Genomic DNA, 25,071 nt, shown 5'->3' with positions numbered 1-25,071 from the left:
AATATATTAAAAAAATAGTAGCTTCATTACAACATTTAAAATGAAGGGGGCTTCCCTGGTGGCACAGTGGTTAAGAATCCGCCTGCCAATGCAGGAGACACGGGTTTGAGCCCTGGTCCGGGAAGATCCCACACGCCGCGGAGCAACTAAGCCCGTGCGCCACAACTACTGAGCCTGAGCTCTAGAGCCTGCGTGCCATGACTATTAAGCCCGCGTGCCACAACTACTGAAGCCCACGCGCCTAGAGCCCGTGCTCTGCAACAAGAGAAGTCACTGCAATGAGAAGCCTGTGCACCCCAACGAAGAGTAGCCCCCGCTCACCGCAACTAGAGAAAGCCTGCGCACAGCAACAAAGACCCAACGCAGCCAAAAATAAATAAATAAAGAAGATCCTGCATGCTCCAGCTAACAGCCAAAATAAATAAAGAAATAAATATATTTTTTAACAATCGAGGGAGCTGCAAATTTACAGCCTGGAGATCTAAACAGATAATGAAAATGGTTTCCATATACCGAAGTGCAGTGATTTGAAGGGCTCTACAGTGTTCAGGAATTAACTCACAAAACATGTAGTGAACAGCTACTTTGAGCCAGGCTGGGTGGCTAGATACTCTCAAGAGCCGTGTTAAGACTTGACCAGGTCTCCAAGCTGACAAGCTAACAGGGTGTCCTGACAGCTGGCAGAAACACCTGGTCAGAGACAGAGGACCTTATTGTCACAGCCCAGCAAGCAGCCTGAGCTTCACACTCCCTCTGCCCACACACCTCCCCAGTCCCACAGGGGTAGCGCAGGCGGCTGCTGCACGCACAGTGAGTTTGTGTCACAGCTGAGGGGCCCTAAAGTTTGGAAACCTCAGTTTTTTATGATGAACTGCAGGCCAGCACGATGCTCAGACATCATCCCTAATATGCCAGAGAGCATAAATCGCCTTTTGCACTGGAGGGAGACAACATCTCAGTCTTCCAAAACTCACTAATTACACTGGTGTCTTTAGACGCCTCCCCGCCAATTTATCTTGAAAATTTAAGACAAACTTTAAATATGTGAACCGGTTATTAACTTCATTCCTCGTTCTCTTGCTTAGCGTCACTCAGGCTGGGTGCCGGCTTTGGCGCGTCTCGGGCCGCCCTCGACGTGTCCAGGGCAGGAGCACAGGACAGGACAGGACCACGAGGTGCGCGGGGCCGCGCGGGCGGCTTCGGCTCTAGCCGGGACCGGGGGGAACCGCGGGAGGGGTCCAGACAGCCAGCTGCCTGCCCGGACGCGCTTCCAGGGCTCACAGCTAGTGCGGCGGCCACCGGAGCTATTCACAGCAACCAGCACCACCCGCCGGTGATCTGCCTTCCGGATGATTTCATCAGGATCTAGGAGACGTGGGCTTCCCCCAAGTTCCTGTCCCACTCACCGCCCGCCAAGACCGCCTCCGCGGGGCCCCTCGGCTCCAGCTCCCTAGCCGGAGCCGGCCCCGCCCCTCTCCGCTCAGGCCCCTCCCCGCCCTCCAGGCTCGGCCCCGCCCACCTGTATCGCCCCGCCCCCTCGCGGAGCACTGTGGGAGCGGCTTCCTTAGATCCGCGCGTGGCAACGCCACGGCTGCGCAGCTCTCCGCCGAGTTCCGGAAAGGCCGCGCCAACCCCGCAGCCCTCGCGGTCTCCCTGCTCCCCTCGCCGCGAGGTAGGAGAGGGCCCCGGGCGGCGCGGGTGCCCGCCGCCCTCCGGGGGGGCCGTGGGGGGTCGCGGGGGCTCTGCCCCTCCCCCGCCGCCGGCCCGTGCGCCCCCGCCCGCAGCCCGCGCGCGGCCCTTGAGCCCCTGACCCAGCGTTCGTGACGGGAAGCGCAGAAATTCCCGGGAAGGCTCGGCGGGTGAGGGAGGCACGAGCTCGGGCCCCGTCTCGCGGAGGTGGGCATTCCCGGGCCGGAGTCAGTCCGCTCCAGTGGGCGGCCGGGCTGTCCGGTGCGGCCCCCGGGGGGCGAGAGGCCGCCGGTGGGGACGGGGGCGGGGCCCCGGGGAAGCGGGGTGGGGGGCGCTTCCCGCGCTCAGTCCAGACGGCGCGAGCCCGGGAGCTGCCTTGGCAGCAGAACCCGGGAAACCCGGGCTGTGGCGGACCTTCGCCGCCTTAGCTGTTCCCTGAGTGCTTCACCTTTCCCCACCGCACCCTACCCTCCGCGTCGGTCACCCCGAGTCTCTCTCAGATCTGAACTGTTTTGGTCTGGGGACAGCCCAGAAGAAAGGATCTCCAGTTGTAAAAGTTGCTTGTTGTTCTGAGAGACGTGTAAGCTAAATTGACTTAAATGGGACTTGTAATTAGGTGGTTTCTGTTGAACACAGTGGTCCTCACAGTGTGGTCCCCGGAGCAGCAGCAGGAGCAACGCTTGGGAACTTGTTAGAAATCCACATTCCAAGGGGTGGAGGGGGATGCTGGCGACTCCCACCTGAGACTTGGTGAATCAGAAACCGGTATGGGGGAGTGGCAGTCTGATTTTAACAAGCCCTTGGGTTTCTTTCGTTTTTTCAAAATTACTTTGCCTATCAGTTTAGCATAGATTTGTTTGTTGTTATTTTGGCCGCGCGGCATGGCACGTGGGATCCTACTTCCTGGACCAGGGATCGAACCCAGGTCCCCTGCAGTGGAAGCGTGGAGTCCCAACCACTGGACCGCCAGGGAAGTCCCAGCCCTTGGGTTTCTGACACACACTGACCTTTGAGAACCACTGGTGTCCCATTACCTGACCTAAAGCTTTTAAGTTAAAATATTTTGTATGTCTTCTACCACTGACAATATTTTGGGGGGCTATTTTGGAATGAACATTTCTATATGATTGACATTTGCTCTCATAGTGAATTTTCATCTCCAAAAAGTAATGAGAAATTAAAAGACCTAAATCTAAGCGCTAAAGCCATAAAACTCTTAGAAGAAAACAGGTGTAAATCTTCTTGACCTTGGATTAGGCAGTGGTTTTTTAGCTGTAACACCCAAAGCGCAAACAAAAAATATGTGTGCATCATCAAATTTAAAAGCTTTTGTGCTTCCAAGGACACTGTCAAGAGGGGGAAAGAGTGCACAGAATGGGAGAAAATAGTTTCTAGTCATTTATCTGATAAGGTCTAGTATCAGGAACATATAAGGGATTCTTCTTTTTTGGCTCTGCCAAGCACTGAGTCCTAACCACTGGACCGGCAGAGAATTCCCCATAGTGCAGTAGTTTTTTTTTTTTTTTTTTTTGGTTTTTTTTTTTGCGTTACGCGGGCCTCTCACTGTTGTGGCCTCTCCCGTTGCGGAGCACAGGCTCCAGACGCGCAGGCTCAGCGGCCATGGCTCACGGGCCCAGCCGCTCCGCGGCATGTGGGATCCTCCCGGACCGGGGCACGAACCCGTGTCCCCCGCATCAGCAGGTGGACCCTCAACCACTGCGCCACCAGGGAAGCCCCAGTGCAGTAGTTTTTTAAAAAAATATTTATTTACTTTTATTTTTTGGCTGCATCGGGTCTTAGTTGTGGCATGCAGCATCTTTAGTTGCGGCGTGCAGGATCTTCGTTGTGGTGCGTGGGATCTCTAGTTGTGGCTTGTGTGCTTCGTAGTTGCAGCACACAAGCTTAGTTGCCCTGCGGCAAAAGGGATATTAGTTCCCTCACCAGGGATGGAACCCAGGTCCCCTGCATTGGAAGGTGGATTCTTGACCACTGGACCACCCGGGAAGTCCTGCAGTAGCTATTCATAATGGTCAAAAGTGGAAACAATCCAAATGTCCATTAACAGACAAAATGTTGTATATCCTTATGATGGAATATTATTCAGCGATAAAAAGGAATAAAGTACTGATACATGCTATACCATCGATGACCCTTGAAAAAATGCTAAGTGAAAGAAGCCAGACACAAAATACCACATATTGGATGATTCCTTTTTTATGGAATGTCCAGAATCCGCAAATCCTCTGAGACAGGAGGAGGGAGAAATGGAGAGTGACTGCTAAAGGGCCCCAGGGTTCTCCATGGGGTGATGAAATGTTCTGGAATTGGATAGTGGTGATGGCTGCACAACCTTGTGAATATACTAAAAATCACTGAACGGTACTTAAAGGGTAAATTTTATGGTATGTGAATTATATCAAAAGATTAATAATTTTATTATTAAAGTAATGTTAAAATTTTATGAGTGGCCACATATATCTGGCATTTTACTGAGCAATAAGATTAAGCTGAAATTTTTGTAGGAATTTACTGACGCACTTAATATTGTACAGGCTTTAAAGATAATATGTATTTTGAGATACACAAAGTAATTCAGTACTACATTTCTTGGGTAACTGGACAGCCCCCTTCCCAAATTGCCAAAAATATTGACTCAATTTGAATGAGTGGTCTTCTGGGAATTCGTCCCCAGTTCTCTGATAATTACCACATTTACAGTAGACATGCACAATAATTACATTTCTCCCATGTTTCTGTTTTACTTTGCTTTGATATCTGTTTCATCTTGTTTTGTACTTTTTTCACATTTTATTATGAAAATTTACTCTGCAAATCTACAGCAAATTTTAAAGAATTTTTCAGTGAACATCACACCTGCTACATAGATTCTACCATTAACATTTTTCTGTACTTGCTTTATCACATTGATCCTTTTATCCATCTTATTTTTACACATTTCAAACTAAATTACAGATACTAAGTTTGCCTTTAAATAGTTGAGTATGTATATTAATTATAGTTCAATATTTGTTTATAGTCTTTTCATTCAAGAAAAAATTTACAAACAGTAAAAAGAAATCTTAAGTATGCATTTACTGAGTTTTCGCAAATGCATACGTCTGTGTAATCAAATCACCTGTCAAGATATAGAACATTTATCACTTCAGAAAATTCTGTCATGCCCTTTTCCATTCAGTCCCTACCCCCCACCTCTAAGAAGCAACTAGTGTTCTGATTGTTTTCTGCCATAGTTTTGCCTGTTCTAGGACTTGAAACATACATTAGGTACTGTTATGTGTGAGGCTTCTTTCACTCAGCATAACTGAGATTTTTATGTATTGTTATAAATGTCATCAGTGCACTGGTTTTTATTGCTGAGTAGTACTTCATTGCATTAAATATGCCACCTTTTGCTTATCCATTCTATTGATGGGTATGGTCTGTTGCCAATTTTTGGATATTGTGAATAAAGCTCATGTAAATACACTTAAACAAATCTTTTTATAGACATATATTTTCATTTCTCTTGGATAAATACTTTGGAGTGGAATTGCTGGGTCATAAGAGATATATGTTAATTTTATGAGACTGCCAGATTGTTTCCTCAAATTGTACCATTTTACACTGCCACTAAACAACATATGAGTATTCCCATTGCTCCATATGCTTGCTGACGTTTTGTGTTATTGGTCTCTTTAATTTAGCCCTGTGGTAGGTGTTCAGTGATTTCTGCCTTGCATTATAATTGACTGTTATATACCTTTCTTCACTTGATACTGAGCTCCTTGAAAATCAGTACAATCAGCTGTGTCTATCACTGTCCTTTTAATGTAGTGGGTGTGGAATAAATGTGAAACAAGTGCAATGAATGAATGTTTTGACACCTAGTTTTTTTTGTTTCGTTTTTTTAAAAATTATTTTTGGCTGCGTTGGGTCTTCCTTGCTGCACGTGGGGTTTCTCTAGTTGCGGCGAGCGGGGGCTACTCTTCCTTGCGGTGTGCGGGCTTCTCATTGCGGTGGCTTCTCTTGTTGCGGAGCACAGGCTCTAGGTGCGTGGGCTTCAGTAGTTGTGGCTCGTGGGCTCAGTAGTTGTGGCTCGTGGGCTCTAGAGCACAGGCTCAGTAGTTGTGGCGCACGAGCTTAGTTGCTCTGAGGCATGTGGGATCTTCCCGGACCAGGGATCGAACCCGGGTCCCCTGCATTGGCAGGCGGATCCTTAACCACTGTGCTACCAGGGAAGCCCTGTTTCTATATCTCGCCTATTGTCAGTAATGATGCAATGAACGTAGTGGTGCAAATACCTTTTTGAGTTAGTGTTTTCATTTTCTTCAGATAAATACCCAGAAGTGGAATTGCTGGATCATACAGTAACTTTATTTTTAATTTTTTAGGAACCTGCATACTGTTTTCCACAGTGGCTACACCAGCTTACATTCCCACCAACAGTACATGAGGGTTCCGTTTTCTCAACATCCTCACCAGTGCTTATCTCTAGTCTTTATTTTTCTGGCTGCAACACACGGCTCATGTCATCTTAATTCCCTGACCAGGGAATCAAACCTGGGCCCTCTGCAGTGAGAGCATGGAGTCCTAACCACTGGACTGCCAAGGAATGACCATCTCTAGTCTTATTTATTTATTTAGGCTGTGTTGGGTCTTCTTTTTTTTTTTTTTCTTTTTAAAATTTATTTATTTATTTTTGGCTGTGTTGGGTCTTCGTTGCCACGCCTGGGCTTTCTCTAGTTGCGGAGAGCAGCAGCTACTCTTCCTTGCAGTGCACGGGCTATAGGCACACGGGCTTCAGTAGTTGTGGCTCGTGGGCTCTAGAGCGCAGGCTCAGTAGTTGTGGCGCACGGCTTAGTTGCTCTGGGGCACGTGGGATCTTCCTGGACTAGGGATTGAACCCGTGTCCCTTGCATTGGCAGGCGGATTCTTAACCACTGCACCACCAGGGAAATCCCAATCTTTTTTATAATAACCATTCTAACTCGTGTGAGCTGAAATCTCTTTTGATTTCATTTCCCTGATGATAGGTGATGTTGAGAATCTTTTCATGTACATATTGGCCATCTGTATGTCTTATTTGGAAAAATGTCTACTCATTGCGGTGACTTCTCTTGTTGCAGAGCACGGGCTCTAGGCATGCGGGCTTCAGTAGTTGTGGCTCGTGGTCTCTAGAGAGCAGGCTCAGTAATTGTGGCACATGAGCTTAGTTGCTCTGAGGCATGTGAGATCTTCCTGGACCAGGGATCGAACCCGTGTCCCTTGCATTGGCAGGTGAATTCTTAACCACTGCGCCACCAGGGAGGTCCACTCTGTCCATTTTTTAATCGAGTTTTTATTGTTGTTGTTGAGTTGCATTAGTTCTTTATATATTTTGGATATTAACCCCTCATCAGATATATGATTTGCAGATATTCAGTAGGTTGCCTTTTCATTTTGTTGATGGTTTCATTTGCTGTGCAGAAACTTTTAAATTTGATATAGTCCCACTTATCTATTTTTAGTTTTGTTGCCATTGCTTTTGGTGTTAGATCCAAAAAAGATATCACCAAAACCAATGTCGAGGCACTTACTGTCTATGTTTACTTCTAGGAGTTTTATTGTTTCAGGTCCTTAATCCATTTTGAGTTGATTTTTGTTTATGGTGTAAGGTAGGGGCCCAGATTTGTTTTTTGCATGTGGCCGTCCAGTTTTCCCAGCACCATTTATTGAAGAGACTGTCCGTTCCTCATTGTATATTCTTGGCTCCTTCGTCATAAATCAGTTGACCATATATGTATGGGTTTTTTGGGGTCTCTCTGTTCTGTTCCATTGACCTTTGTGTCTGTTTTGATATCTAGTTTTAAGAATTTGAAATGAAAAAAAGTTTAAGCCATAAACACATGTAGAGATAAATTTGACCAGAAAGGTTGTTAAATAGGTATACTTTATTTCAATTAACAATTATTTCTTATTCGAAGAATACATTTACAGCAGTGATTTTTCATAGGTACAAATGATGGAAAATGTACACCTGGCCCCAGAGACAGATGAAGATGATCTTTATTCTGGTTATAATGACTACAATCCAACCTATGATACCGAGGTAAAAAAAAAAATTTGTTTTTTTTTTTTTTTTTTTTTTACATTGGTCTTTGCTAACCAGCTGGTTCATGGAAATTTTGGATTTGAGGGTTCTGCTTTATCATGCTTTAGATTAAGTAAGTTGATTAAAAGCCTAGAAAAGTGCTATTTACTGAAGACTGTACTTTCTACCAATAGTAATAATTGCAGCATAAAGATGTGAAAAAGTCTATGGGAAAGAATTAGGATCAATTATATACTTGTATTCTTCTGTACTAATTATCTGAATATGTAAGTTACAAGATTTAGATCACTTGAAGTACCTAAAATCAGTTTTTTTTAATGCTCTAAATTTGAAATGTCATGTAGTTATTTTTCTTCTTTGAATTAAATTATACAAGTATTTTATAGAAAAATTAGAGAATAGAAATAAATATAAAGAAAAATTAAAATCATAGAAACTGTCTATGAAACCACCCAGAAATAAACCACCCAGAGATAAACATTAACTAACTTACAGTGCTTAATGCTAAATGTTTCCCTATGCATGTGTATATGTATACTGTATCTGTATGTTTTTGGATAAAATGGTATCATACTGTGTGTACTGTTTCGTAACCTTTTCCCTTTTATGAATATTCGCTTATGTCAACAAACCTATATCTGCTTAATATTTAGTAGTATAGTAATTACAGGATGAAATTGTTGCTAAGACAAATACTTGAATATTTTAAATCTGTTTACATTATTGTGAGAGTTATAGTTTCCAAATTGTAAAAGACAAAAACCAAAGAAAACTCTTTATAAAGTTATCTTTAATTAGCGTGTGAAAAAAAAGTAAGGATGAAGGATGTGGGCGTTAATTTACTTGCTAGTATTTAAGAATCAAATATTAGCATTTAGAGGACTTTAAACTAATTTAGGAAATCTCATTCTAGAGTTTTTCATATGGCTTTCAGTCATTTTTGAATTGTTTTTTCCTCTGGAGAAAAAAGTTTGCCTGTGAATTGGAGACCTAGAGAGAAAGCAAGAAAAGAAAATAGAAATCATTCACTTACTCTATATGAAATAAAAATCTAGGAGAAAAAAAAAATCTAGGAGATACTGTTCATCATAGAAAATTTGAAAAATACATAAGATTGGAGAAAAAAATAAAATGACATGAATACTATTACCTGAAGATCACCTGTATTAGATATATCACCCGATGTTTTGCTGTATTCCCTTGTCTTTTAATATATTCAGGTTCTTCCGTCCCTGTATACAGACACTTATACGGATATGATTATATAGACTAGTTTTTAAAAATTTGTATTAAAGCATGGGCATTTTCCTAAGCTAGTATAAATTATGAAAACCATTGAATCTCCCCCTTTCTCCCAGTCGTAAAAGTTATATGTATAAAAAAAAAAATATGTGCTCATTGTTGAAAAACAAAATTACCCATAATTTACCCAGCAGTCAGAAATGAGTACGGTTAACATTTTGTTGCTTTGTCTTTCGTTCATGCATACACATACAATTTTCTTTTAGCATGTTTGGAATTGAACTAATGTTTACTTTTCTGTTTGCTTATTTACATTTGGCTACATCATAAACAAAGTTTCATGGTCCTAAAAATTTAAATATAATTTTAATGGCTGCATAATACCGACTATATACAGTTGATTATTTTCTGACTATAGGATAATTATTTATAGTTTTCTGCCCCTATTAATAACAATAGCACAATGAGCAATTTTATGCATAAATAATTTTCTCTATTGTGATCAAACATTTCCTTGGGGAGAGTCCCACAAGTGGAATTAATATATCATCATAATCATTCTTAAAAACATCAGAGAAACTTCCTAACTCTTCAGGTCATCACAGTGTGGCTTCATTATTTAACTTGAAGCAAATATTCAGAATATCATACACAAAAATAAATCACACAGTAAAATAAAAAATTTGGTTTACCCGTGGTTTTCTTTTAATTAATTGGTATAAATTAATATATAGCTGAATTACTTGAAACAGTTGCTAAGGTGTTCATAGATTATGCAAATTGTTAATCAAATCATGAACAAAGGAAAAAAATGACAAAAATTGTGTTGATTTGGTATTTGTAATGGAGAATTTGTTGACAGTTTTTAGTTTGTCATTGAGACTTCACTGAGCTGATTAATCAAATTTTACTAATAATTGAGCAATATTGGAAGGCTTTTCCTAAAAGATGTGCCAAGGTAGTATAATTATTTCAAAGGCAGCCCGTGGCTTTGTGCTTCGTGTGAAAGTTGCCTGGTTTCTATGGCTGAGACTTGTGTACTTACTTCATTTTATGTAGTTGATATGGAAGATTATGAAGATTATTTGAAGTAAAAGTAAAGAAGAATCCTTGTACATAATCACATTTAAAGTACATTGTATTAGCGTTTTGGTTATACAAACGTTTTACTTTAATTGTCTCCAAGGTTTTAAAAAGCTAATTGATATCGACTCCATTTTTTGTGTATTGTTTGTGTTTGTTTTTTAATAATCAGCAAGTATGTTTCTGTGGGAAGTAGATTGCAGTAAATCAGAGGTGAGTGTGAGAACTGAGCACAGATGTCTGGAGGGCTAGAGCCGAACCTGTGCTGCTGAAGAGACGGGGGACAAAGGCTGCTTAGACTGGCAGCTGGCGAGGCTTGGTGCTTTTGAGAGAGGCTACAATGGCATTTTGTCCAGGAAACTCGGAAACACTGGTATCTTGCACTTGACTAATGTTACTTTCCTCAGATTCCTCAGGGAGAATGTAAGCATAGGTCAGGAATCAGCAAAGCATAGTAACGTTTTATTTCAACGGAGGCTTTGGTTCCAAGTGGCATCACAGGTTGGACCCGCTGGAGCCTAGGCTGGCTCTAGTCTGAATCTCAGACTTTACCTCTCCCGTGAGATGAAAAGCCATTTTCACTTGGGCAAGCAGAGATGAAACCAGAGCAAGTGTTTGCCCCATTTCTGGGAGAGAATACAGCCTTTTCTGTCCTAAGGTTTTCTCAGGTAAGGCTCCTAGCCATGGTCCAGAATATGGAAGAAGAGAGGGGAGGGAGAGAGGGAAAAAGGATGGGGGTGATTCTCTGTTCCTACTGCTCCAGCTGCTTGGAAAAGAGAAACAGTAGAAAGGCCATATCCTTGCAGACTTGATCTTTTAACCACGTGTGTTGATAGCACCCATTTGAACAGTAGCCAGTGAAATGGCCTTAAACTTGACTGACATTGTCATTACTCCTCTCCCTGAGGGGGGAAGGGACTTTGGCATTTTGTACAGTGTGGGGGGGATTTGAGGACGGGAGTCCTTGAGCCCTACCTGGATGTCAGCAGATGGAGGACGGTGGATTATAGAGGATCATGAACATCAAGCAGTCGAGGTTAAACATTTAAAAAATTGTCACTTCATGTTGGATGTGAAATTTGCCTTTTCGTTTTAGGAATTGGAGAATGACACAGCTTTTCAGCAAGCTGTGAAAACTAGTCACGGCAGAAGACCTCCAGTAAGTAATTTTTTTTATTGTGGTAAAAAACACATACTATGCCATCTTAACTGTTCTTAAATGTACACATTGGTAGTGTTAAATTAATTCCCATTGTTGTGAAACAGATCCCTGGAACTTTCTGTCCTCCCAAACTGAAACTCTGTCCCCATTAAACAACAACCCCCATCTCCCTCCGCCAGCCCCTGGCCCCCACCCTTCTACTGTCTTTATGAATTTGACTATTCTGGGTACTACATATAAGTGGAATCAGACGGTTTTTGTCCTTTTGTGACTGGCTTATTTCATGTAGCATAATGTCCTCAAGGTTCATCCACGGTATAGCCTGTGTCGGGATCTCCTCCCTTTTTAAGGCTGAATAACATTCCATTGTATGGATGGACCACATTTTGTTCCATGGACACTTGGGTTGCTTCCACCTCTTGGCTGTTGTGAATAGTGCTGCTACGAACATGAGTGTGCAAATATCTTGAGACCCTGTTTTCAATTCTTTGGATATATACCCAAAAGTGGGATTGCTGGATCATATGGTAGTTCTATGTTTAATTGTTGGGGGAACCTCCATACTGTTTTCCATAGTGGTTACGCCATTTTACAATCCCACCAACAGTGCACAAGGGTTCCAGTTTCTCTACAGCTTCACTAACACTTGTTATTTTCTATTCTTTTGATAGTAGCAATTTTAATGGGTATGAGGTGATTCTCATTGTGGTTTTGATTTGCATTTCTCTGATAATTAGTGATGTTGACTGTCTTTTCTTATGCTCTTTGGCCATTTGTAGATCATCTTTGAAGAAATGTCTGTTCAAGTATTTTGCCCATTTTTTAACTGGGTTATTTGATTTTTTTGTTGTTGAGTTGTAGGAATTCTTTATTGGGTATATGCTTTGCAGATATTTTCTCCCGTTCTGTAGGTTGCTTTTTTAAAATTCTGTTGATCGGGTTCTTTGATGCACAAAAGTTTTTATATTTGATGTAGTCCCATTGGTCTGTTTTTGCTTTTGTTGCCTGTGCTTTTTGGTGTCATAGCTGAGAAATCATTACTAAGTCCAATGCCATGAAATTTTCCCCTATGTTTTTTTTCTAGGAGTTTTATAGTTTTAGGTCTTTTTACGTTTGGGCCTGTAATCCATTTTGAGTTCATTTTTGTATGTGATACAAGATTAAGGGTCTGATTTCATTCTTTTGTATGGATATCCAGTTTTCCCAGCACCATTTGGGAGAGACTGACCTTTCCACATTGTATGGTCTTGGCACCCTTGTTTAAGATCATTTGACCAATTTTTTTTTAATTAATTAATTTATTTAAAAAATTATTTTATTTTATTTTTATTTATTTATTTATTTGGCTGTGTTGGGTCTTTGTTGCTGCACACGGGCTTTCTCTAGTTGCGGCGAGCGGGAGCTACTCTTTGTTGCAGCGTGCGGGCTTCTCATTGCGGTGGCTTCTCTTGTTGCGGAGCATGGGCTCTAGGCGCGCGGGCTTCAGTAGTTGTGGCATGTGGGCTCAGTAGTTGTGGCTCACGGGCTCTAGAGCGCAGGCTCAGTAGTTGTGACTCGTGGGCTCAGTTGCTCCGCGGTTGTGGGACCTTCCTGGACCAGGGCTCAAACCCGTGTCCCCTGCGTTGGCAGACAGATTCTTAACCACTGTGCCACCGGGGAAGCCCCTGTCCTCACTTCTGACACCAGTTGCAAAACCACCTTCAGCGTTGGTCCTTTTCTGAAAGGACTCGCAGAACTTGCTGAAAGCTGGTATGCTTACGGTTTATTACAGGGGAAGGATACAGGTTAAATCTGCCCAGAGAAGAGAGACACAGGGCACAGTCTGGGAGGGTCCAAACGTGGGGCTTCTGGTCATCCTTTCCCTGTGGAGCCCTGGGTAGCATTAACCTCCCAGCCACTCTGAGTGGTGACGGTACTTGGGAGGATTGCCAGCAAGGAAGCCCTCCCACCACTGTGGTGTCCAGAGTTTTCATGGAGCTCCATCACATACTGTCCTCATGGCTGCCTGTTAGTCTCCAGCCCCTCCTGGAGGTTCAGGCTCATAAGTCTGAAGTTTAGACTGTCTGGTGGCCAAAGCCCCCAGGCAAACAGGGGTGTGTCATACAGGACATTCCAGGGGCCTGCAGATCTCCTCCCAGTAGCAAAGGGCAAAGCCAGACCTCTCTTTGGGTGAAGTCAATTCTTGACTACACATTCCACAAGCTATATTTTAATTTTAAGTTTACCTTCATTATGGAAAGAAAATTGTAGGCTAAGTTCTTACACTTGGCTAATGACAAGGCCATAAGCTTTCTGAGGAGGCGGACCATCATATTGTTCTCTCTTTGCCTGCTGTGGGTCCTCCACAGATCTTTATCACATGACTTAGTAAATAAGCAAACATTGTCTTCAGTTTAGTGATTCTGGGTATCAGACAGGTGGTAATGTCTCCAGACTGGTCCTTCATCATATTTAGAAATGACTTCAGAGATCCTCACGTTATGATGAGGAAAACAAGCCTGGGGAGGCGAGGTCTCACACTTACCTGTAACCAGGACAGAGCTCAGGTCTCCAGCCGCCTTGAATGATATTTTCATCACACCTTACATACTGTATTAAATGGGAAAAATTTGTGCAACTGTTATATGAAAGGGACTGGGCTCACTTAAGAGGGATAAAATTCCAGCTAGCTCCAGAGGAACTTAAGGAGGAGAATAAAATGGACAGAAATAGAAATTACAAGGCATAATATATTATGTGTTGTAAAAAGAGTATAAATTGCTATGGGACCACAAAGATAAGTTCTTTATCACTAGTTGGGACAATCAGAAGAGGCTGCTTAGAAGATAGATTTACAGTTGAATATTTAAGGATGTGCACAGTTCAGATTGCCCTTGAGATCTGTGAGGAAAGGCAGTGTGGGTGAGGGTGCAAGGTGAAGAAAGGTAACGTAGGATCCAGTCCACTTAAGAGATCAGTCCAGTGCCAAAAATAAAACCCAGAAGAACAGATCTGGTCATTAGTGAGTAGTTAAAAAGAAAAATGGTCTCTTTCCTTCAATTTGTTCTCACAGAAAAATGTTGCTGAGACCCACATCCTTCCTTTTCATGTTTTTCCAAGACCTGTTATCTGTCAATTAAGTCAAGTTTGTTAATGGTTTTGTTCAAATTTTCTGTATTTTTACTGATTTTTTTTGTGGAGAGGAACTACAGTTCTATTAATGAGAAAAACGGTCAAATCTTACACTGTGATTGTGGTTTTCTTCCTTTTTTTTAGGTTTTTGATTTATATATTTGGAGTAAAGACATTTGGAATTGTTATATTTTTGTGTTAAATTGACCCTTTTATTGTTATAAAATATCCTATCTCTAGTAATGCTGTTTGTCTGTCTTGTCAAATATTAGTATATTGCTAGAGCTACTCAGGCTCTCTTTGTCTAGTGTTTACATTGTATGTCTTTCCCATCTTTTTACTTCCAGCATTCTCATATCTGTATATTTAAGATGTATTTATTAGCAGCATGAATAGAGCTCTGGGTTTTTTGTATTTGTTTTAATATTGTCAGATAATCTTCTTCTTTTAGTCTATTTACATTTAATGAAATTACGGATTTGGTTTAAATTTGTTGCCTTAGTATTTGCTGTTTGTTTTTTCCTGCCTTTTTTATGTTTCATTTTCTCTCCTTTCTTATCTCCTTTTTTTTTTTTTTTTGGCGGTACGGTACGCGGGCCTCTCACCGCCGTGGCCTCTCCCGTTGCGGAGCACAGGCTCTGGACTCGCAGGCTCAGCAGCCATGGCTCACGGGCCCAGCCGCTCTGCGGCATGTGGGATCTTCCCGGACTGGGGCACGAACCCGCATTCCCTGCATCGGCAGGCAGACTCTCAACCACTGCACCACCAGGGAAGCCCTCTTATCTTCTTTTGTTTATTTTTTATTATTCCATTTCTCCTTCTGTTATCTTGGGAGCTTACATTCTTTAGCCATTTTTTAGTGTTTTTGTAAAGATTACAATACTCATCTTTAACTTATCAAAGTCTAGTATAATTTAGTATTTTACAACTTTCTGGACAATGCCAGAATTTTACGTTATTTTCAGTTTTCGGTTCTAGAATTTCCATTCATCCATTTTTTATAGTTTTTAGTTGTCTACTGAAATTGTCATCTTGTCTTTTAATTCGCTGAACGTATCGACCATAGTTGTGTTAAAGCCTGTGTCTGATGTTTCCATCGCATGTTTCCCCTTCTGCCTGTCTTTCCATTTATTTCTCTTGGTTTTGGTTAGGTAGTCTTGTTCCTATGTGTCTGGTTGTTTTAGATTGAATGCCAGGCATTGTAAATGCAAATTTTTAGAGATAATTTACGGCTGTATGTCTCTGCTGTCTAGTGTGATAACCACTAGCCACATGTGACTATTTAAATCATTTAAAAGTAAGTAACGTTTTAAAATCCAGGTCCTATTGCCTGAGCCACACTTCAAATGCTCAACAGCCACATGTGGGTAGTGGCTGCCTTATCAGGACAGATACCTTTTACTGGAGAGAATTTACTTTTGCTTATGGCCTCAGAGATGCAAGGAACCCTGAATCACCTCAAGCCAGTTGAGTTTGAGATGATTCTGAATTGGGCTCAGGTCTTACAAGGGCTGGTGTCCTTCTGATTTCCCTTCCAGTCTGAGTGTAGCCTTTGGAGGTTAGTCAAGTCTGAATACTGGAGGATTCCCAGGGCTGCCACCTCAGCAGGCCCAGCTCCAGGGTTTATGTCTTCAGTCCTGTCTTCTGTGAAAAGCTCTGTTCACCCTTGCGGCCTGGCCTTCCGCATTAACAGACACCCCTGGGAGAAGAGCAGCCCAGACGCAGCTCAGCCCTCAGTCTTCCCTTCTGTTCCTCAGCTTGAGGCCTTGTAATTCCTCATGGCCTTGATGGTTCTCTAATGTATACAAACTGATTTTTAGCAAAAATATTTTTGTCCCCAGCCGCCTTAGTAGTTCTTAGAGGGAGAGATGTTTAAAACAGTGGTCCGTCAAGCCAGAAGTAGAACTCCTCTAAAAATGATGTTTTAATCAAATACTTAAACAAAGATGCCCAACAGCTAACCTGTTTAGCGCACTTTTTCACCTCTGTGGTCCTGTTTGATTCCAGTTACAACTTTGTGATCAACATACTTTGTATCTTTATTTCAGAGATGAGAACATTTAGGTTCAAAGAGATAAAATAAACAAGCAAGTGGAGGGAGAGCTGAGATTCAACCCCAGATTCCCTGAGATCCTCTGTCTGTTGTTAGACCCAGCGGTCTGGCAGTGATAATCACGCAAAATGAATGGTAGGCGTGACCGTGAAGACTCATCTGTCTTATTGGCCCCTCAAGTCATTCTAAAGTCCTTTTTCTCCTTTAAAATGAGTTCCAGAATAGGTCTCCTTCCTGATACTTAAAATACTTGAGCTCGTTAATATTTAGAATAATTTAAAAGAAATTATTCTAAATATTATATAAATATTTCTCTATTGATGAGCCTATATTTTCTATTTCTTTTCCAGTTTTCTATTATATAACTTAATCTGAATTCTATTAACTATGTTTTTTTTCCTCCCCAAGATAACTGCTAAAATACCAAGCACAGCAGTTGCTAGACCTGTAGCTACTGGATGTGGGGTAGGTTTTCTTAAGCTGAAGATATGAAGATGCATTTTCTCATACATAAGTTCAGTTTAGGCAGTTAGTTCTAAATAAGTCTGGCTACCTTTCAGCCCATGACCTGGATATATTTTCCATTTTGGTTAGTGATGAACATTATATATTGTTGATTAATAGCTTTAAATATTCTAGTCATTTTGGTTTTAAATATAACAGAAAATATTTTATTGTTTTTTCCTACCTGTAAACCTCGTGTTTGTTGATTGACTTCTTTTCATTTTCTATATAATATAACCAAATGTCATGTGTATTCCATTCATATATCTTATGTGAGGTTAGATGTTATTTAAACATAATGTTTATAATTTTTAAAAACTTAATAATTAATACATGAAAAAATAAAATTTAAGAAAAACTTCAGAGGCATATAATTGGGTCTTGCTTTTATTTGAGATCGTTGGAGGAAAGATGCTATATTAAAATCCATAAAATAAAATCTTCTAAATCTTGCCCAAAGTACCTACAATTTGGATATTTTAGCTTATGTGAAATAATAAAGGAATGGGAGAAAAATGGAGGAATGAGGTGAAATAGTGTTTCCTAGTCTTTATGATAATATTTCTTAGGGGTCATAAAAATGGTTTTAGAACCTAGAGGTCCCGGGCACTTGCCTTCCAAGTGTCCCTTCCTGTGAATGAAGAAAGTGGCCTTATACGTTATATAACAGTGTGTCATGTGATGCATACGTTTATTAATCAGCCAAAGCAGGTATCACTCATAAATTTGGTTTTTGGTGATGTTTCTGAATAGGAGACAGCAAGCTTTTCTGTGAAGGGCCCTGTGGTTTAGGCTCTTCGGAACCCAGCTCAGCATTTTCAGAGAGGCAGCCACAGACGATGTACAGGCAAATGGACTGCGGCTGTGTCCCAGTACAAAGGCTGCGGGTTATAGTTTGCCAATGCCTGTTTTAGAGTTTTATTGTTTGATCCTATATCCTCGGGAGATAAATGGAAAAAAATTATGTTTAGGTTTACTTGCCAATAGGATGAAGGAAAAAATGTTATAAAGAAAACTTTTATACTTTGGTTTATAAAATTAAATGTAGGCATTTTTTGGAATCGTTTTAACTTAGTTTTTTGTTTACTAGTCCAAGACATCCCTGGCATCGTCAATGGGAAGACCAATGACAGGGGCTATTCAGGTATCTCCATTGTGTGGGTGTTCATTTTGGGCCTTTCCTGTGACTTAGAATATTATTACCAAAGTTTTTTTAAGTTGTTACTTATATAGTGACCCTGGTTCTTTAAACTGTGGGCTGAAGTTTGGACCTTTTGAAATCTTTGGTGGCAAAGTCTCTTTGGATTTATTTACTCAGGTCTCAAATGAAATCCCACTGGGAATGGACATAGGCCTGATAGTTTGCTTGTAGGATGTACTCTGGGACCCGCTCTTCCTTTGCTGTCATTTACAGCAGTTTCTGTGGTTTCTCTCTTAGGCATATAGGAGACCAACCAAAAGTAGGGGAGTAGCCAGCTACTAAGCTGCGTAAGGTACTATCTAAAAATCCTTAAGAGTGCTTTTCTTTTCAAACTGGGAGTAAGTCCAGTTAGACAAGGAATCAGAATTTGACAGAGGAAAGGTGAAGTGCAGACAGGCCGGCACATGAGGAGGTGGGAGCACGGAGCAAGCCGGCAGGGGACGAAACCAGTGTTACACGCTAGGCTGTATTTACAACGTGTGTCGTGCAGCTCTGCAAGTAAGAGGCAGGTCTTATTTAAGAATGCTCTTTAAATGATGCTTGTTCTCCTAAGGATGGAGTTACTAGACCCATGACAGCAGTGAGAGCAGCTGGTTTTACCAAAGCAGCTTTGAGAGGTTTGTTCTATTTCAGCTATTAATTTTTTTCAGATCTTTAAATTTTTTAAATGTTTTTGTATGTGTAAATATATTACCATATCTAACATGCCATTGATTATTTTAGGTACCATTAAGAAAGGAAAGGGGTGATGAAAATGTTCTGCATCCCAGTTGAGGTGGTAGTTACACTGGCATGTAATCTGCCAAAACATGCCGAGCTCTACATCTAAAATTTGTATGTGAGTTAGAGCTAAAGAATTAAAGGTGAAAACAGTATTTAAATATATGATAAGTTAAATAATAATTTTTAAATAAAATTGTTATGACAAAAATTAATGATTATTATACCAGTAATGGAAAATTAAAAGGCTAATACCAGGTTATTACTCACATGATTGGCCATTTAGAGTTCATAATAGGGATAGATTACTATGGGGGAGAAATAAATACTGAGAGATATTTATTTTTGTTTTTACATGGTAACACACAGTTTTATTTACATGTTTTTAGGTATGTTAAAAATCTTACCAGTTTCTTCATATGCAAAATATTTATGTAAGCATAAAAATGTCCATTCCGTTTAATAAATAGGTAAATTAAATAGCATGTGCGCGGTTTCATATCCGTTCAGTTGTGCTGGATTGAGCACTAAACGTGAACTCTTGACTGTGTCTCAGGCTCTGCGTTCGACCCCCTCGGTCAGTCACGGGGCCCTGCACCGCCCCTGGAGGCCAGGAACGAAGACAGGTATGCAAGTCCTGTGCTGCTCTGCTGTGGTTGGTTGCATGTTCTTAACTTTTACTTCTCAAGTACATAATCCTTACGTATTTGAAAAGTTCATGTCAGCAGAATAGTAACCAAAGCATCATCCCTGGTTCTCGGAACTAGCAAAAGAATCAAGTCTCAGAAAAGCAGCCCTGTGTATTCCATGCAGTTTTACTGTAATATTATTGACTCGAAGATGTATCTGATTTTTGTACGTGCCAGTATTGATTCTCTTGAAGGCCAAATGTTGCTGTACATGTAATAAGATATTCTTATTTTAAAAGAGTATTTCAAAGAAAAAAATTAAGAAAATGTATAAGTTAGTTTGTCATATTGATATTGAGAAATATAATTTTTTATAGAATTAACTTAGTTTTGTGCCATTGACTAGAGAGTAGCTAAAAAGCTATGGTGTAAATTCAGCTGTGTACATTTACTGATATCTAAGCACCATTAGATTTTACAAATAGTGATAGCAGCCAGCATTTACCGAGTGCTCTCTGTGCGATCACTGCGTGCCCTGCGCTGTGCACGAGCTTCCCTGAGCTCTTGTGTCATCAGTTCAGGGGGAGGGAAGCACGGAGAGCTCGCTGGGTCAGGCTAGTACACGGCAGGACTGAGACTTGAACCCAGGCGGTCTACTTCCAGGGCTCATGTTTGTTTGTTTGTTTGTTTGTTTTGCGGTCCCCGGGCCTCTCACTGTTGTGGCCTCTCCCGTTGCGGAGCACAGGCTCCGGACGCGCAGGCTCAGCGGCCATGGCTCATGGGCCCAGCCACTCGGCGGGATGTGGGATCTTCCCGGACCGGGGCACGAACCCGTGTCCCCTGCATCGGCAGGTGGACTCTCAACCACTGCGCCACCAAGGAAGCCCCAGGGCTCATGTTTTTAAATTGTAATTCTTAAACCTGGTATTTGGGCTATTGTATAAATTACATAATTTCTCTTTTTGACTAATAAGGAACTTATATAGAAAGTCAGTGTACTTTGTATCCTAGTTAATGACAGCAAGTTTGCTAACAAATACATGTTATCTTACTTAAATATGTCATTTAGGATCCTGTCAGCTGCTAACAGCTGGAAACGTCAGAAAAAACACACACAACAAGAATGTTTTATTATCTCCCATAACAGGAGGCCTGGAGGATGGTTAATTTAACTTCTCAATAACCTCACGCTGCTTCAGCTTCTTTCTGATTCTCTTGGCTCTTCTCAAGAGCCTGCCCATCCTCGTGATTCCAGGAGGGCCACGGGAGCTCAGAACCTTCCTGTAGTTGATAAAACCTAGAGTCAGAAGGTGCTCAGTCTTAGGTCCTCTTTGAAGAGCAGGGATCTTTCCGGGAGACATCTGCCCCAGGCAGACGCGTCTTCATTTCTCATTGGCCAGAAATTCATCACACGTGCCTGATGGAACCAGACATTCGGCAGGAGGGTGAGACTCTCCTGTAGCCTAGCTTTCGCGTTCAGGGACGCAGGGCGGCGGCAGGCTCCTGTGGAGGCGCCCAGCAGTGTCTGCACAGAGTTCATTCTCCTGGCGGCTGGTAGGGATGGGGTAGTGACTTTCACTGTCTTCATAAAATTCTCTTACAGAGTTTTAGCGTTACATTTTTATATTGATATTTTAGGCTTAATTATAACAACCTGTAAGCAACATTTAAAGACATTTATTAGAGTGTTTCAGACAGCTTGAAAATAGAATTCCGTACTTTGAATTCTGAACTTTTTTTAACCTTTAGAAAGCCACCATCTATTATTAGAATTTTGCAATCTCTATAAACTAATAAAATATGTTGTCTTAATCCCAGGTTTTACTGAAGAATATGATTTTATAGACAAACCTATACTGTGAAATTTATTCCTGTGTTCTTTTTAAAAGTCCATTTGTAGAGAATTAAGAGAATTGATGTTTACTGTGATATATTTGTAGTAAAAGTTTATTTAGGCAGTAACGTACATTCAGAGTGTTGTGTTTTATTGAAAGAAAGTGGTAGTAAAGCAACACTGGTGTTGTGTTTGAAACATGGCTGATCTGGGGACACTTCGTTTGCTACTAATGAAGTCAGGGTTTTAAACTTCCTCACCTCGTTAGAAGTCTCTGTGGTGAGTGGGGCTTCCCTAGCGGCCCAGTGGTTAGGACTTGGTGCTTTCACTGCCATGGCCCCGGGTTCGATCCCTGGACGGGGAACTGAGATGCCACAAGCCACACAGCACGGCCAAAAAAAAAAAAAAAAGTCTCTGTGGTATCTATTTGGTAGTAAATAATTTTCTCTCTTTTATGGGGTCTTCAGTCTTTCTAACCATAGATAAAGTTTTCATTTGCCATAGAATCTGCTTTCCTTTGGGGATGGTAATGCAATAGCATGGCCCTAGAGTTACCTTATCATGTGTTTAAATCCTGGCTCTGTTACTTACTAGCTGTATGATCTCAGGCTTAGTACTTAACTTTCTTTCGTTTTTTTTTTTTTTTTTGCCGCCCTGTGTGTCTTGTGGGATCTCAGTTCCCTGACCAGGGATCGAACCCGTGCCCCTTGAAGTGGAAGCACAGAATCCTAACCACTGGACCGCCAATACTTAACTTTCTAAACTTCAGTTTCCCTGTCAGTGAAATGAGATAATGATAGTACTTGTATCAAATATTCTTGTGAAGATTAAGTGACATAATTAGGGTAAAGCATTTAGCTCAAAATTAAATTACACTTATGCTAAATAAATGTTGGTTATTTTTACTATTATGAATAATTATATAATGTAGTTATTAAAAACAGTGGCACATTTATTCTTTAAGGCCCCTTATATATTTGTCTTATCTGTGACTTACTCTTAAAGTTTATAAGCACATGATGAACAATGTTAAAAGTAGGTTAAATTTTGTGTGTATTGTTAGTGGTTGAATGATTCAAATATACTTACTTTTTTCTTTAACAGTCCAGAAGAAAAGATAAGACAATTAGAGAAGAAAGTAAATGAGTTGGTAGAAGAAAGCTGTATTGCTAACAGTTGTGGAGACTTAAAATTGGTGAGTTCATAAACTATAAGATTCAAGATTGTGAAGTGTGTGCATATGTATCTTTATGTATGTACCTATGTAAGCACATGTATAGATAAATACTTTCATTTTGTTGTGGACTGGCCTTAGAGTTTTCACTGAAATAATTATTTTGAGAACCTGCAGTTGAAACTCTGCTTCATAAACTCTGAAGTCAAAACAATTGGCTGATTTTGTAATTTTTCACATTGGTCATTTAAGGAGGGGAAAAAATTCCATTGCATTGGTTGGCTAAATTTTGCAGCCTGGTGGACTGCTGAATGGGACGCACAGCCTGCTGCAGGTGGAGCCCATGGCCCACACACAGCACTAAGGGCTGTTTTCTCCTTCAAGGCTGACTGCTCTAAAGTATTTTGTCCTAAGTAAACTGCAAAATCGTGGTTTGCTTCTTGGCAATCCAACTCTGCTGCTTTTTTTTAAATTGAATCTTTTCTCTTAGTTTGCTTTGTTCACATTACTTTGGTCATCATACCACATAAATATAATTTCTGTGACTTAGTTATCAGATCAATGAATACCATTAGAAAGGTTCAGTATAAGCTACTTTTTTTTTTTTTTTTTTTTTTTGGTACATGGGCCTCTCACTGTCGTGGCCCCTCCCACTGCGGAGGACAGGCCCCAGATGCGCAGGCCCAGCAGCCATGGCTCACGGGCCCAGCCGCTCCGCGGCACATGGGATCCTCCCGGACCGGGGCACGAACCCGCGTCCCCTGCATCGGCAGGCGGACTCTCAACCACTGCGCCACCAGGGAGGCCCCAGTATAAGCTACTTTTATTGCTCACAGAACCTGTGCTTTTTTATCTAGTTCTAAAAAAAAAAATTCCATGTTTAATTAATGTGACTGTGGTCAGTCTCTCAGTGGAAATTGATAAAAGGTTCTTGGCATCCTGAGTAAGATCTGAGCGAAACTAAGGATCTGTTGTCGTATTGGGTAGCAGTTATCCATGATCCATGATCCAATACTTGTCTGTATTTTGAGCATCCGAGAAACCAAACAAATCCACCTAAATTCCTACCTCATGAGATTGAATTAAAACACCAAAGATTCAGGAGTTGGGAGGAAAAAGGAAGTAGATAGACATGGTCAGACCGAAAGCGGGTGGGAGGTGAGGTGATGGAGAACCTCGACGTGGAGCAGGTGTGCTCCAGGTCTTAACCCCCACGCTTCCTCTTTTTTCCCAGAGAAGACACTCAGCCTTTCCATGCGGGAGGAAGAGCTCCCGTTTAAACAATAGAAAGGGAGTTTATGGTAGGAGCACACGGGGCATCAGGGAACCCAGGGGTAATGGCAGCCACCCCTGCTTCCCGCAGACACTTCCCTAATGCACCAAATTCCGTGTGAGTGCTCAGAGGAGTTTACACAGTATACATTTGATTTCAGGCCTTAGAAAAGGCAAAAGATGCAGGAAGAAAAGAGAGAGTCCTGGTGAGGCAACGAGAACAAGTTACAAGTCCAGAAAACATCAATTTGGATTTAACTTACTCAGTAAGTATGAAGTACCTATTGAGTACAGTTACCTTGGCGAGAATTTATAGATTCCAGAACTTCTTTTTCTTTTTTGTTTTCTCTTGTTCTTTAAGCCTTATTGGACTTAAGGTGCCCAGAATTAGATTAATAATACTCTTTAGTTCATGGGACCACTCTTATCTTTGGTATGTACAGTGATCTTCTTTAGTTAGTTAATTAGTCATTTTTAATAATGTAGTAAATACTTGTAAACCTACCAGCCAAGGACTCGTGAAGATTGCTAATATTTGGGTTCTATTCAGTGTGGATACTTTAACGAGATTCATTTTGTTTTGTTTTGAGGTATAATTGGGATACAGTGTTCTGTTAGTTTCAGGTATACAACACGATGACTTGATATTTGTATATATTATGAAATGACCACCACAATAAGTCCAGTTAACATCCGTCACCAAACATAGAGAGATAATGGGGTTCTAATTTATTTATTTATTTATTTATTTTTGGCTGCGTTGGGTCTTTGTTGCTGCGCGTGGGCTTTCTCTAGTTGCCGCGAATGGGGGCTACTCTTGGTTGCGGAGCACGGGCTCTAGGCACACGGGCTTCAGTAGTTGTGGCGTGTAGGCTTCAGTAGTTGTGGCTCGCGGGCTCTAGAGCTCAAGCTCAGTAGTTGTGGCTCACGGGCTTAGTTGCTCTGTGGCATGTGGGATCCTCCCGGACCAGAGCTCGAACCCACGCACTGTCAGTTAGATTCTTAACCATTGCGCCACCAGGGAGGTTCCGATAACGAGATTCTAATGTGGACTTTTTGGTCTGTGATTTTAGAGCACTTCAAACTAGGTGAATAAGATAATGTTCTGTGAGGAGAGTAGGGGGAAAAAACCAGCTAATTTCTAGCAAAATTTATTCAATTCTGAAAAGACACTTCTTTGATATTTATACTGCTGTTTAAAAGGGTATGTTTTCAGTAGGAAAAGTCTTCATATGCTAAACAAGTGGAAAAAAGGACGTTAGAACTTAGAAGAATTTTTTTTTTTTTTTTTTTTTTTTTTTTTTTT

At 41.2% G+C, this 25,071-nt stretch overlaps 1 protein-coding gene across 11 annotated transcripts in view; it reads left to right on the top strand.

Annotated features, from left to right (window-relative positions):
- Positions 1 to 1,548: 1,548 nt before the first annotated feature.
- IFT88 (intraflagellar transport 88) overlaps positions 1,549 to 25,071 on the top strand; it is a 76,598-nt gene continuing 53,075 nt past the window's right edge. For 7 of the 11 annotated variants that reach the window (XR_003434856.1, XM_027116736.1, XM_027116730.1 and 4 more), the window contains exons 1-9: positions 1,570 to 1,672; positions 7,682 to 7,777; positions 11,202 to 11,264; positions 16,840 to 16,896; positions 18,026 to 18,079; positions 18,690 to 18,753; positions 19,413 to 19,482; positions 22,424 to 22,514; positions 23,927 to 24,031. Coding sequence is in view for 10 of the 11 variants with exons in the window: in XM_027116736.1 (XP_026972537.1) it covers positions 7,688 to 7,777; positions 11,202 to 11,264; positions 16,840 to 16,896; positions 18,026 to 18,079; positions 18,690 to 18,753; positions 19,413 to 19,482; positions 22,424 to 22,514; positions 23,927 to 24,031 (594 nt within the window). In the remaining variant the exon portion in view is untranslated. Of the gene's footprint in view, positions 1,673 to 1,877; positions 1,897 to 7,681; positions 7,778 to 11,201; positions 11,265 to 15,096; positions 16,567 to 16,839; positions 16,897 to 18,025; positions 18,080 to 18,689; positions 18,754 to 19,412; positions 19,483 to 22,423; positions 22,515 to 23,926; positions 24,032 to 25,071 lie in introns of those variants that run through there. The other 4 variants (XM_027116732.1, XM_027116727.1, XM_027116728.1 and 1 more) reach the window with 4 other exon arrangements.

The sequence above is a fragment of the Aethalodelphis obliquidens genome, unplaced genomic scaffold (genome assembly GCF_003676395.1).
Source record: "Aethalodelphis obliquidens isolate GAN/ISIS:26980383/991018 unplaced genomic scaffold, ASM367639v1 scaffold16, whole genome shotgun sequence".
Classification (NCBI taxonomy): Eukaryota; Metazoa; Chordata; class Mammalia; order Artiodactyla; family Delphinidae; genus Aethalodelphis; species Aethalodelphis obliquidens.
This window is presented reverse-complemented; position numbering and strand designations above follow the sequence as displayed.